The sequence below is a fragment of the Bombina bombina genome, chromosome 1, assembly GCF_027579735.1.
Source record: "Bombina bombina isolate aBomBom1 chromosome 1, aBomBom1.pri, whole genome shotgun sequence".
Classification (NCBI taxonomy): Eukaryota; Metazoa; Chordata; class Amphibia; order Anura; family Bombinatoridae; genus Bombina; species Bombina bombina.
In genome coordinates this window covers 973,216,119-973,231,332 of record NC_069499.1, presented here as the reverse complement: position 1 = coordinate 973,231,332, position 15,214 = coordinate 973,216,119, and the positions used below count along the sequence as shown (strand labels likewise).

The 15,214-nt window shown below is 39.6% G+C and overlaps 1 protein-coding gene across 1 annotated transcript in view; it reads right to left on the bottom strand.

The window, feature by feature from the left end:
* Nucleotides 1–15,214, bottom strand: part of SS18L1 (SS18L1 subunit of BAF chromatin remodeling complex) — a 111,045-nt gene that overhangs the window by 11,426 nt on the left and 84,405 nt on the right. Inside the window, exons 8-10 of the mRNA XM_053693093.1 lie at nucleotides 12,354–12,446; nucleotides 11,571–11,690; nucleotides 9,603–9,730 (exon numbers count right to left, since the gene is read on the bottom strand). Coding sequence (XP_053549068.1) covers nucleotides 9,603–9,730; nucleotides 11,571–11,690; nucleotides 12,354–12,446 — 341 coding nt within the window. The remainder of the gene's footprint in view (nucleotides 1–9,602; nucleotides 9,731–11,570; nucleotides 11,691–12,353; nucleotides 12,447–15,214) is intronic.

Sequence of the window (15,214 nt, the reverse complement as noted above, 5' to 3'; positions counted from 1 at the left end):
TTCTGTCAAGAGAGAGAAGAAATAGTTCTGAAAACAAATTTCTCTAGGGCCAAGTACAGCCAGAAGTATCACGTTTGTTTGCCCTCCTTGATCTTTTGTATTAATCTTAGGAGGAAAACACCTGAAGGAAAGACATAAAGTGGTCTACACTGGAAGGGAATTCCCATAGCATGTATGGCAAATGCATGGGGATCTCTCCTTCTAGCACAGTGCCTCACAATATAACAGTTATCCTTTGATGTAATCAGATATATTTTCAGAATGCCCCATTTCTGTGAAAATTCCAGAATAAAATACATTACATTGCATGACTGGATAAGAATATGAAGATGGTACACTCAGATCTTCAGAGCCTGTAAACTGCTTTTTGGTTCAAATATAATGATGTTCTTCACAGACAACAATCCCAGTACCTCCACTGAATGTTGTACTCTGGAGAGCATGCATGGGCCAAACTTGTGTTCAGATTAATCTTCAGAAAGGGAACTCTTGTTTGGCTGCACTAAAGAGACTTTGGTTGGTTTGCATTGCACGATCGGTGCTCCGGTTCCATATGAAGGCAGATGCCAGATCGTTACAGACAGTGACACTGTGTGTGTCACCGTCTGTAACAATCATCTGCTGGTGCCTGCGGAGGTGTGGAGGGAAAGCGGGAGGCTGGTGGGTGGCCCAACGGCGGAGGGGGAAGGGTGTTAGTTCAATTTTTCAACAACGCGCATTGAAGTTAGCAATTCTAAATTGTGAACCCCGATACGCATGACTCATATTTTACATTCCTATGTTCTTCACATAGAAAATAATGTATTTTTTATTATTAAATATATATTTCTATATATATCTGATAATGTTAATGTAAAATATATATCTTTACCTATATATAAAGGTAACAAAGGCAGAATGCAGTAGACGAAATAAAGTTAAAAGTTCCAAACTTTAATATGAAGCTTAACCCCTTAATGACCGGACCATTTTTCAATTTTCTTACCCTTAATGACAATGGCTATTTTTACATTTCTGCAGTGTTTGTGTTTAGCTGTAATTTCCCTCTTACTCATTTACTGTACCCACACATATTATATACCGTTTTTCTCACCATTAAATGGACTTTCTAAAGATACCATTATTTTCATCATGTCTTATAATTTACTAAAAAAAAAAAAAAAAAAATATGAGGAAAAAATGGAAAAAAACACACTTTTTCTAACTTTGACCCCCAAAATCTGTTACACATCTACAATCACCAAAAAACACCCATGCTAAATAGTTTCTAAATTTTGTCCTGAGTTTAGAAATACCCAATGTTTACACGTTCTTTGCTTTTTTTGCAAGTTATGGGGCAATAAATACAAGTAGCACTTTGCTATTTCCAAACCACTTTTTTTCAAAATTAGCGCTAGTTACATTGGAACCCTGATATCTGTCAGGAATACCTGAATATCCCTTGACATGTATATATTTTTTTTTAGAAGACAACCCAAAGTATTGATCTAGGCCCATTTTGGTATATTTCATGCCACCATTTCACCGCCAAATGCGATCAAAAAAAAAAAAAGTTCACTTTTTCACAAAATTTGTCACAAACTTTAGGTTTCCCACTGAAATTATTTACAAACAGCTTCTGCAATTATGGCACAAATGGTTGTAAATGCTTCTCTGGGATCCCCTTTTTTCAGAAATAGCAGACTTATATGGCTTTGGGGTTGCTTTTTGGTAATTAGAAGGCCGCTAAATGCCGCTGCGCACCACACGTGTTTTATGCCCAGGAGTGAAGGGGTTAATTAGGGAGCTTGTAGGGTTAATTTGGTTAATTTTAGCTTTAGTGTAGTGTAGTAGACAACCCCAAGTATTGATCTAGGCCCATTTTGGTATATTTTATGCCACCATTTCACCGCCAAATGCGAGCAAATAAAAAAAAAAACTTAACATTTTTCACAATTTTAGGTTTCTCACTGAAATTATTTACAAACAGATTGTGCAATTATGGCAGAAATTGTTGTAAAAGCTTCTCTGGGATCCCCTTTGTTCAGAAATAGCAGACTTATATGGCTTTGGCGTTGCTTTTTGGTAATTAGAAGGCCGCTAAATGCTGCTGCGCACCACACGTTAATTATGCCCAGCAGTGAAGGGGTTAAATTAGGTAGCTTGTAGGGAGCTTGCAGGGTTAATTTTAGAGATCAGCCTCCCACCTGACACATCCCACCCCCTGATCCCTCCCAAACAGCTCTCTTCCCTCCCCCACCCCACAATTGTTCCTGCCATCTTAAGTACTGGCAGAAAGTCTGCCAGTACTAAATAAAAGAGTTTTTGTTTTTTTTAAAATAAAAATAATAAAGTATTTTAGCTGTGATGGACCCCTGCCTTAGCCCCAACCTCCCTGATCCCCCCTCCAGCTCTCTAACCCTCTCCCCTACCTAATTACCGCCAAACCCCCCAAAAAGTATTTTTATTTTATTTTTTACTTAAAAAACTATTTCTGTAGTGTAGCAGCCCCCCACAATACCCCCACCCCCACCCCCTCCCAGATCCTTTTATATTTAAAAAAAAAAAAAATCCCTTTTTTTTCCCCTTTCTGCCCTCATTCATTGGTGTCAGTGTGGCTAATGGGTGCACGTGCACGCGCGCCCCGTGCACACGCACATGCACGCTCACGTGCACACTCGCGCATCGTGCACGCGCATCGTGCACCCGGCGGACACTGGCACTATCGCTACCGGTGCAGAGAGGGCCACAGAGTGGCTCTCTCTGCATCGGAGGCTTGTAAAGTGGTATTGCAGGATGCCTCCATATCGAGGCATCACTGCAATACCCTCAGAGCTGCTGGAAGCATTTGTGATCGCTTCCAGCACTCTGTTTGACAACTGACGTACCAGGTACGTCCATTGTCATTAACTGCTTGTTAATGCATGACGTACCTGGTACGTCAGTTGTCATTAAGGGGTTAAAAATGCCCACAACATCCATGGGATACATGAGTAAGACACAATCACTTGCACAAAACGGCTGACATGTTTCGACCTTCAGGTCGTAATCATAGCTGTTTCTAAGGACACCTGACAACCTATTTAAGGTAGTAGGTTACATCTCATTGGTTAAAATACAATCAGGATAAAAATTCAACAAGGTGTGTCAAGAGGTAATTACTATACCCACTCTCCTTACAATTTAAATTGCCCAATACAAAAGTGCTGTATAGTGTGGTATGGTTTATATACATAGCAATGTTACTAAACAGACAAATTCAAAGGATTACATAAATAAATTGACATAATCTACACTACTTATAAAATCCCATATAATGAACACTATGGACTTAGATTATCATATTGAACATCCATGTGAACAATATGAGCAGTATAGATAGCAATGCATGAAAATAGCAATTTTATATATAAATAATAACAAAGGTGCATGCACAAAAGCTTGTCCAGATAGACCAATAGTTGATCAATGAGATTTATGAATGAACATTTATAAATGCATGAGGGCTTTTGTGCTAATTTATATATAGTACTATTAAGCTCTTATTTAAATGAATTGATATTCAAAGGAAACCACAGCTATAATAAAGTAGCTGGAAACCCAATACCTAATGGGAATTTACTAAGAAATAAAGCTTCAAGCATACACAGTTGTAGTACATTGTGGGGTTGAAAATCTCCCTGTAGTCAAATGCCAAGCAACTGCATAGTAGCATTTATGAACATAAACACCACAGTCACATGTGTGCAGGTTTGCCTAATAACCATTCACACCAAAGAGTAGACTTATATATGTGTGGATAACAATGTATAGATAGTCAAAAATGTGAATATGTAAATGTGAACATTACTGTGGATATGAAAATGGACTAGCTGCAGAAGAGGGAGATGACCCACTAGATGTGAACCCAGCAAAAAGCGGTTATCTCCAAAAATTAATTAAATCGTATTCAGAGTTCAGGCCATTTGGCACCCTAGTTTGGAGTTTAAAAATCCAGTACATCTCCCTCTTCTGCAGCAGTTTTTCACGGTCACCACCTCTAGGGGGACAGAAAACCCTTTCTATGGCTTGCCATCTCAGGGTGCTGATATTTTTATCATGGCAGCGAGCAAAATGTCTAACCAGAGGAGTGCTCGCCTCACCTGCCTGTATTGTAGACAGGTGGTTTCTAATACGAACTTTCACCTCGTTTGTAGTGAGGCCTACATATTGAAGGTGACAAGATGTACAGGTTAGCAAGTATATCACATATGTAGTGGTACATTTCAAACAACTAGTAATGGGGAAAGTTTCCCCAGTAACCTCTGATCTGAATATGTTTGAAGCTGTGATATACTCACAAACCCAACATTTTTGTCTGCACTTGTAAAGACCCTTTTGTGTGAGCCACGAGCTGGCTGGTTTATCAAGCTCTGGTAATGATGACGGTGATAGTGTATTGGCCAGAGTACGTGTTCTCCGGTAGGAGCAGCGTAATCCATTTTTCACACATTTTTCCAGTTTGTCATCAGCGGACAAAAAGTTAAAATGTTTTCTAACGATCTTGCAGATCTCTGGATATTGTGCACTGAACTCTGTGACAAATGTGATACCCTGAGAGTCAGTATCTGATTTTCTGGATGTCTTTGACTGTTCTTGAATGAGTTAATTTCTATCAATACTCTGTACTTGTCTCTCTGCTTTACGTATGATTTTGTCAGAATATCCTCTTTGTTTGAGTCTTCTAGTAAGATCTTTAGATTGTTTGCATGTCTTCCTGACTACAATTTCTTTTGACTCTAACAAATTGTCCCTTAGCTACAGCAAAGGGAATATGGCTTGGGTGACAGCTTTTAGCGTGTAATAGCGCATTCCCAGCAGTGGGTTTCCTATAGATGTTACTGATGATTTTTCCCTCTCTAGTACCTGTCAGAGTAATATCCAAAAAGTTGATTGAATTATTTTGTAATTTGGAAGTGAACCGAACACCATAGGTGTTGCCATTAAGATAGTGCATGAAATTCGAGAAATCAGCATCATCACCCAACCAGATGACCAGTCATCTATGTATCGCCCATAATAATGGACAAAATGTCTAAAGGGGTTACTATCTCCATAGATGTGGGACAGCTCCCACCAACCCATAAACAGGTTGGCATAGGAGGGGGCAAATTTCATCCCCCATAGCTGTTCCACATCTCTGGAGATAGAATTGGTCCTCAAATTTAAAGTAGTTGTGAGTCAATAAATATTTAAGTAGTCGCAGAATATACATCTGGAAATCATGGGTTAGGTTGGAATGATGTTTCAAAAAATATGCTATCGCTTCCAGACCTTGTTTGTGGGGAATGGACGAGTATAGGGCCACAACGTCTATTGTGGCCCCTTTGACTACATCGTACTTCCAATCCGTACCTTCCAATATGTCTATCACATGTTTGGTGTCCCGAAGGTAACCAAACAAAGAAACCACAAGTGGTTGTAGGATACTGTCTATCCATTGTGATGTATGCTCAGTCAAATAACCTATCCCGCTCACTATGGGACGTCCTTTGATGTTTGTAAGGGACTTGTGTACTTTGGGCAAGTGATGGAAGATGGGCACTATAGGATGTTTGACACACAAAAACTCAAATGTTTTAATGTCAAAGTGCCCATCTTCCAATCCATCATCCAGCAAGCTAAATAGCTCTCTCTGGAAGGCTCTGGTCGGATCAGATGCAAGGCAGATATAGTTTTCTGTGTCATCAAGCTGGCGATGGGCCTCCTCAACATAATCAGACCTGTTGAGGACGACTATGGAGCCACCCTTATCTGCCAAGCGAACAACTATATCCTCCTTGCATCTCAATTCTTCCAGAGCCACTTGTTCTTGCCTTGTGAGATTCTGTTTGGTATAGGAGCTATTGGATTTAAGTTCTAAAAGATCACGTTCAACTCTTTTAAAAAAAGTTTCCAAAATCTAACCCCTATGCTGTAATAGGATAAAAAGTAGAGGGGTTTCTGAAACCCCCATGTGAATTTAGCCTATCAGAATTAGTATCCTCTAGACCTTCCCTCCAAAGGTGTTCAAGTGTTAAAGTGTCACATGCTTCCTTAAAAGAAGCTCTATTGATGGAGACTTTTGTATTAGTACTTACATCTCTAATGAAAGGTTCAGCATTATCAGAGGTATGTTCAGGTGTATCGTTGTAATATTTGTTAAGTGTGATGTTTCTGATGAGTTTGTTGACGTCTAAAAGAGTTTTAAAGATATCAAAGTTGTTAGTAGGTGAAAAATTAAGACCATAACTAAGTACTGAAAGTTGTGGTGGTGTCAAAATGTGATCAGATGAATTAATCACATTGTTAATTATTTGTATTTTTGCTTCCCTCGATTGCCCCTGTTCCCTCTCAGTTGGTACCGGTCTGTTCCACCATAGGTCCCTTGACCTATCCCCGTTTTTTTCTGCGTGGGGAAGGCAAAAAATCTGCGCCATATTGTGTAGATCTTCTTTTTAAACTGTAGACCCTTGTGTATGGGTGTTAGGAATAGTTTCACTAATGTAAACATATTTGGAAGCTGTGGGATTCGGGTATGATTGTATGTCTTTAGGCCTTGCTACCTGTTGTTGGTTATGTGAATCACTTATGTGTGTCTCAGTGGGTGTGTGAGTTATTTTCAAAATACCTTTAGGTTGTTCCTCACCTCCTGAGGCACCTCTTTCATCGCCAGACTCAAACTCACTATCTGAATATGTGACTTTTTTAGAGTTATGTGACTGATCTGACTGTTCAATGTTTTTATTTTTGTTATTATTGCTGTTGTTACGTCTATTTCTAGACCTTCCCCTATAGTTTCTCCTAGATGAGCTCCTTTCAGATCGCCTCCAGATATAGACACTATTGTTAGCATAGTCTGACTGGTCCCTAATAAATTTGGTACGTTTAGTCTCAAGAACCAATTGTTTGGCCTCTGCCACACCACTTTTCAATATTGCATCAAACCTGGAAAAATTGGTATCAGTTAGCCTATTGTTCCTTTCTGCCTGTAAGATAGCAATTTCTTCTCTAACAGCATTCAACAAATGTAATTTATAGGATGTTAACAGAGCCATTAAGCGTAGAGAACAGTCAGAAAGTATACATACAATAAAAATTACATTGTTTTGTATGTGAAGAACATTTGAATGAGAAATATTCAAAACACCTGTCGGGTTAGAGAGATGAGCAATAGGTGTTGGTTTTTTTTTCTGTGCTCACCATTGACTTCTATGGGGAGTATACGATAACGCATTCACGATAGCGAAGTTAAAACTCAAGCAGGAGCACTAAATAGCATGCCACTTGTATTACAGCCCTGCACGAGTAAGAGTAACCCAAAGGGCACTTGCTGAAATTTCAAAAATCCATAATTTCACTGTGAAAACCAGAATTATAATCGTCTGCAACACATGGTAGTGTCTATATGTATAAACCATTTGCAGGGTCACAGGTGGGATTCTCAACAGCTGTCAGAGGATAGATGGATCCTTGCAGAGATAGCATGTTGTGCCAAGATGTGTCAAACCTTCTTTCTTCATCTGAGCAAAATAAAAAATACTTCTGCTGGAGTTGAGTTCCATCTTAGCCTATTTTACCCCAAACAGGTAGAGACTGGACCAAATCAGACATGAAGGGGAGGGTTATTATGTAGGGAGTACCTCACGCAGACTCCTCGCAGGTACATCCACCTACCCCAGTAGTCAGAGGTCACATACCCATCAACACTGACATGCATCTCTGAGAGTGTGAGATAGATAGAGGTGAGGCTCTCCTATGCCGCAGCGACGGGCTGCAGACACACATACATTATCATATATTGTGGGTGCTGTCTACGCAGCGGACTTCTAGGGGTTGGATGTGGGGCATCAGACCACTCCGCCCCCCTTATCCCCCCCTCTCTGACCTCCTATCATTTGTTTTGAGCCACAATAATATATATACTTTTTCATTTCACTATTATGAGTCTTCTCTGGTAATTACACTACTTTAGATTATTGAATATACATGTATATAAAATATTTTTCACATTTTTTCATTATTATTATTTTTTTGTCGACTATATGTTCAGCGGAATTTTTTCAGCTAGATATTTTGTCTTTACACTTCTGTGTAACTAGCTTATGTGTTAACACTTTCATGTTAATAGCATTTCTGATTTAGTTTAACTCTAATAACATTCATTCATCTAGTGTATCCTATATGTAGTACACCTATATGCATATACAGATATATTTGTACATATGCTTATTAACATGTTTCTATTGCGGTGTATCACACCCGTTATCTTAGGATTCTATTATGAAGCACTGTGTGTTTATGTATGTTTACATTTGTACTCTTTTTTTGTGCATTACTATTTCTCGTTCCACCTCTTTGTATGTGATTGGTTCACGCTTTACACTCCTTTCTATTATCACCCAATGGTAGAGTTTGTTGATATGGTTTGTTATTGTGAATGATGTACCTCTCCCCCCTTTGCGCGATTGGTCCGCCCTAGAATGATGTATTTTGATGGGCGTGTTTTTTGCGATATGCATGGTGTTCCTGGATGGATGTTGATTTGCGATGCACTTGAATGTGGCTGGAGTTGATCGACTGTTGAGATCCGCCTTGCCCGGTGGTGTAGAGTCTCTTTATGGCATGTCATGTTGCCATGGATTTCTTCACACACTCATGTTATTGTGAACTTGTTCACGCCCATCTGGTTTTGATTGGTTGTTTACGAGATGCCTTTCAGTAAATGTTCCCTCCCCTTAATCTCGTACAACCCCTTTATATCCACGTTCTTTTGATAATATAGAAACATACATATCTGTATATAGTTCATCAACAAAATATATAATATATGTAACACTATAACTAATTTGATTGTTAGGATTCTGTTGTCCTGTGGGAATATAAACATTATATACTTTGAGACTTGTGAGCCAAGCAGTCATTTATTGTTGAAAAGATACTTGTACTTGAACCGTCATTATGTTAAACAGCTGTGTATTTTGTGGGTGTGAAAACCTATTAGATGCCGATTGGCTAATTCTTGTTATAAGTGTAGCAGCATTGTTAACTGTGTTTATAGCCTGATGAAACCGTGCTGGGACACGGAGAAACACGTTGCTTGTTTTTATGCTTTTAAGCTATATTAAACCTTTGATGTTTTGATACATTGCTGCTGCACTCCTGTTTATTATCGAAGCATCTGGTTTGCTGTGCATGACATCCACTGCACCTTTGTCTAATTCATTGCTGCTAACTAGCAAAGACTGCACCTCCTAATGAACAACTGCTGCCAAACAGTAAAAAAGTCTTTGGGAACTACCCACTGCTCTTTGGTACTCTTGTTGCCGGGACAACAAAGATCACCTGATCCAGGTGCCTGGGGAGTCTGCCGAGCGACTCTTTGGACTCGGCCTGCTCGTATTGCACATCAGTGCTTACAATTACGTGAGTAGGATACCTGTATACGTGCATTTCCTATCATCTTTACCCTCATTTATCTGCACTATGTGGCGCCCTCTGTTTCTCTTGTTTTAGATCTTCCTGTATTATACAATTAATGGAACTACCATAATGCTCATTTTACATACTTAGTAGATTTCTATTTAGAGTCACACAAAGCATACCTGCTCATAGCCGTAGGGTCTCTGTTGCTGGGCAGAAGTTGCAGACTGTGGTGCCCTGTAGGTACTGTACTGCTGGCTCTGACCTTGCTGGTAAGTGGAATACTGAGAGGAGGCACCTTGTGAGGGAACTGAAGAGAGAGACAGACTACAAATTAGATAACCAGCAATTCAGAGCAAATTTTAGTGGGCTGGGGATACAGCTGAATATTATCTGCCTTGCAACATATTATACAGGGAATTTTAAATATTGCTATGCGTTAAATTAAATATAGTTGGGTTAAACTTTGGTCAGCAATACTGGCTATAGATAACACCCAGCATCTCTGACCATATTGACGATGTGTAGAAAAGGGATCAGTGGAATATAACTGCCGTGCCTAACCACTAATCCTAATACTCCTAAACCGAAGTACCCCACGATCGCAAGCTAACAATATACTAATAAATATCTAAATAGCCACATACCCACCGCAAGTATCTATTCAATTAACCTCTAAATTGCCACAAACCCACCGCAAGTATCTATCCTATTAACCCCTAAACACATGGGGGGCCGGATTTGAAGTGTCCCCCATTCTCCCAGAAGGTAGCACCCCCAAACAAATGGTATCCGTAGGTGCCTCATCAAATTGCCGACAACATACTAAAAGGGCTACTTTTAGTACCGATCGAGTAGGGCACCCTACTCGATCGACACCCCTTTTAAGAAGTGGCGGACCAGGGCTCAATTCCGGATCGGTGTGGAGTTAGGTCGGCAAGGTTTTGCCAGCCCTCCGGCGGTTAGCTGCCTGCGTTTTAGTGCATCTTTGTGCCACATTATTTAAACATTGATGATAATTTGTGACATAGCTTCATAGTTATAATGGGGAGGTTTATTATTTTTAGTATCATTTATTATAGTGAGTTAATTTTTGACAGTAGGCAATTAGCTGGACTTTCCAGGGGAGTGTAGTTTAAACATTACGTCAGTGTAGGCGGTATTAGGGACTTAGCTTTCCAGGGGTGTGTAGGTTAGGTGCAACGTAAGTGTATGCTGTCAGGGGGAGTTAGCTGGGAGGTGCAGGGGGAGTGTAGCTTAGGCATCAGTTAGTTATAGACGTTCAGGGGGAGTTAGCGTGGCGTGCTAGTGAGAGTAACCTTTACTTTGCTTCAGACACATCAAGACAAGATCGTTGTGAGGAGGGTAGCAGGCCTGTTTGTCTCACCAGCTATCAGCTGCAGAAAATATATCGCCTGAGCTAGTTATTGTAGGTGTAATTAAAACTTAGGTCCCCATGGCAATATTTGAAGTGAGCCTACACGGAAACTATTTTAATTTTAAGTGAGCACACTGACTGCGCCGTGTAGGCACACTTCAAATAGGGCCCCCCATAGCAAAATGCCGGCGATTGGAGGTGATGTCACGCTCCCATTGACTTCTATGGGAAAGACATCGCCGCTCGCCGGCATTGCTCAGACACACCTCTTTTCTTTGAATACTTTGACAGACCTTCAAACTGTGAGGCTATCGAAGCAGTTTCACGACGGTCTGTCGATGCTTTGATCAGGGCCTTAGAGAGAACAATTGGAAATTAACAGTGTATTGCTTATCTCACCTACCATCTGATCTACCTCCCACTGGGAGTCTAATTTCTTCTGCTGGCTATGTTTACAGAGCTTATTTATAGCCTATACTTAAGTATAGAAACTGTCAGAATATTTAGATACCACAGGCAAATTCAGCTATTTCAAATGTTGATCTAAAGGTAAAGGAGCTATTTGTAAACAATGTAATACCTTCCAGCAGGTAAAATGGATAACTGGGAACAAATTAAAGGGGAGAAAAGTTTAGTGTAAACTGTCCCTTTTTAAGAGAGAAATGAAACTTGGAATTTCCTTTTTTACAATTTCTCTCCACATTCACCTAAGAATCTTGCTCTTACATTCCCTTCTTTCTCTGCCTTTTCTTACCACTAACATCACACTTACCATATCCCTGCTGTTGTCCCGGGTAGTTCTGCTGGTTGGGGTACTGTTGCTGCGAGTAAGCTTGCTGCTGCCCTGTTCCTTGCTGGTATCCTGTTTGTTGCTGGCTGTACTGTGTGTTCCCTAAAAAAGTTTGAACACAAACAGGTGTTAATTACTAAACTGCTCAGAAAGTAGTAGTACGGTGTCTAATCATGCATGGTTTTGTGATTGCATAAAGTGACACAGCTTTAAAAGGACATTAAATATCTACAGTAATTGTGTCTAAATGTTGAAAATCAAATAAATGGCTTAATGGCTTCTTTCATGATTTAAAAAGAACATGCGATTTTAAACATCTTTCTTATTAACTTCTATTATCTAATAGGCTTAGTAGCTGCTGATTGATGGCTGCACACAGATGCCTCGTGATTGGCTCACCCATGTGCATCATTATTTCTTCTACAAAGGATATCTAAAGAATGAAGCAAATTAGATAATAGAAGTAACTTGGAGTGTTTGTTAAAATTCTTTTATCTACCTGAATCATGAAAGAAATTTTTTTGGTTTAGTGTCCCTTTAAGCAATTTGCAGAATTTAAAAAAAAACTAGTTTACAGATATTACTTTTTGACCTCTCTGGGGAATGGGGAACAAAGCACATTTTTTTTAAGCAAGAGGTGTTTAAGAGAATTTAAAATCTAGACTGAAAGATTCAGTATCTTTCACCACAAATTTAGCATCTAATTGAACATGCATAATACTGTAGGTGTTTGGTGTCATTTGTGTCTGAATGTGACTCTTTCACCTCCTTCATAGTAATGCTGAGAGGAGTCCTCAAATGTCCTATCATAACTTTGTTCTCCATAGGACGACTGCTGGTAAGAGTACTCACTGTGGCCTGTAAGAGAGAGCACAGTACAGGACATTACACGAAAGGACAGTCTGACATTCTGATTTACAGTGTGTCTAGTGTACTGTATTTACAGAATCATAATAATACCATACTATGGGCTACTTTACAAGTGTCATGCTAACATTAGCGCATGCGCGATATTGAAATATCCCGCCTGTGCTAACTTAAACTCATAATACAAGTTGAAAGTAAACGTGACCGCACAAGCGCAAACTAAATTTGCGCTCCTCAGGTTAGCATGACTGAATTCCTCACATAAAGGGTTAGGGGCGGGCTAAATAAAAAGTTGCACCAAGCACAAAATAAATACATTATACACTCATATATACACTATCTAATATAAATTATTCACCTAAATTTTAAAATTAAAAAGTAATAAGGGTTAAAAGGTATATACTGTACAGGGAGTGCAGAATTATTAGGCAAGTTGTATTTTTGAGGATTAATTTTATTATTGAACAACAACCATGTTCTCAATGAACCCAAAAAACTCATTAATATCAAAGCTGAATAGTTTTGGAAGTAGTTTTTAGTTTGTTTTTAGTTATAGCTATTTTAGGGGGATATCTATGTGTGCAGGTGACTATTACTGTGCATAATTATTAGGCAACTTAACAAAAAACAAATATATACCTATTTCAATTATTTATTTTTACCAGTGAAACCAATATAACATCTCAACATTCACAAATATACATTTCTGACATTCAAAAACAAAACAAAAACAAATCAGTGACCAATATAGCCACCTTTCTTTGCAAGGACACTCAAAAGCCTGCCATCCATGGATTCTGTCAGTGTTTTGATCTGTTCACCATCAACATTGCGTGCAGCCGCAATCACAGCCTCCCAGACACTGTTCAGAGAGGTGTACTGTTTTCCCTCCTTGTAAATCTCACATTTGATGATGGACCACAGGTTCTCAATGGGGTTCAGATCAGGTGAACAAGGAGGCCATGTCATTAGATTTTCTTCTTTTATACCCTTTCTTGCCAGCCACGCTGTGGAGTACTTGGACGCGTGTGATGGAGCATTGTCCTGCATGAAAATCATGTTTTTCTTGAAGGATGCAGACTTCTTCCTGTACCACTGCTTGAAGAAGGTGTCTTCCAGAAACTGGCAGTAGGACTGGGAGTTGAGCTTGACTCCATCCTCAACCCGAAAAGGCCCCACAAGCTCATCTTTGATGATACCAGCCCAAACCAGTACTCCACCTCCACCTTGCTGGCGTCTGAGTCGGACTGGAGCTCTCTGCCCTTTACCAATCCAGCCACGGGCCCATCCATCTGGCCCATCAAGACTCACTCTCATTTCATCAGTCCATAAAACCTTAGAAAAATCAGTCTTGAGATATTTCTTGGCCCAGTCTTGACGTTTCAGCTTGTGTGTCTTGTTCAGTGGTGGTCGTCTTTCAGCCTTTCTTACCTTGGCCATGTCTCTGAGTATTGCACACCTTGTGCTTTTGGGCACTCCAGTGATGTTGCAGCTCTGAAATATGGCCAAACTGGTGGCAAGTGGCATCTTGGCAGCTGCACGCTTGACTTTTCTCAGTTCATGGGCAGTTATTTTGCGCCTTGGTTTTTCCACACGCTTCTTGCGACCATGTTGACTATTTTGAATGAAACGCTTGATTGTTCGATGATCACGCTTCAGAAGCTTTGCAATTTTAAGAGTGCTGCATCCCTCTGCAAGATATCTCACTATTTTTGACTTTTCTGAGCCTGTCAAGTCCTTCTTTTGACCCATTTTGCCAAAGGAAAGGAAGTTGCCTAATAATTATGCACACCTGATATAGGGTGTTGATGTCATTAGACCACACCCCTTCTCATTACAGAGATGCACATCACCTAATATGCTTAATTGGTAGTAGGCTTTCGAGCCTATACAGCTTGGAGTAAGACAACATGCATAAAGAGGATGATGTGGTCAAAATACTCATTTGCCTAATAATTCTGCACTCCCTGTATATGGTATATGACAAGGTATTTGAAAGGAAAGGGCTATAATTTGTATATATACTGTACATACATATCAGTGACGTGCAGTGACGTCAGAGGCTGGTGAGGCAGTGGCTAGGATACGCCTTCATTCTTTAGATATCCTTTGTTGAAGAAATAGCAATGCACATGGGTGAGCCAATCACATGTGGTTTCTATGTGCAGCCACCAATCAGCAGCTACTGAGCATATTTAGATATGATTTTCAACAAAGGATATCAAAAGAATGAAATAAATTAGATATTAGATGTAAATTGGAAAGTTATTTAAATTTGCATATGGGATTGATATGGGTTTCATGTCCCTTTAAATGGTGTCTTGGAAAACTGGTCAACTTAGTAAACATCTGATTTTAGTCTCAAAGGATTGTAACAGAAACTCTTGCCAGATAACAAAATGCTTGCTCTGATTATGAGATCTAGAAATCCATGCCCATTAAAATATGTTTAAAACATACTTTTTACTTTAATGCTGCAAATTATGCTTATAGATTCTTTCATTATTCAGTAAATATAAAAATGTCTTGATCCAGTGGCGGCTGGTGAAATTTAAAGGTGGTGGGGCGCTTGACCCCACCCCTTTAAATAAAGCCACACCATCAGATGGCACTACCAATTCATTAATTAAATAAATAAAAGGTAGACAGAAACACAGAAAAGCATTCGGGGGGAGAGGGAGAGACAGACGTTGGAGAGAGACACAGAGGGTTAGAGAGAAAGAGAGAGAGACACAATCACACACAGAGGGGTTAGAGAG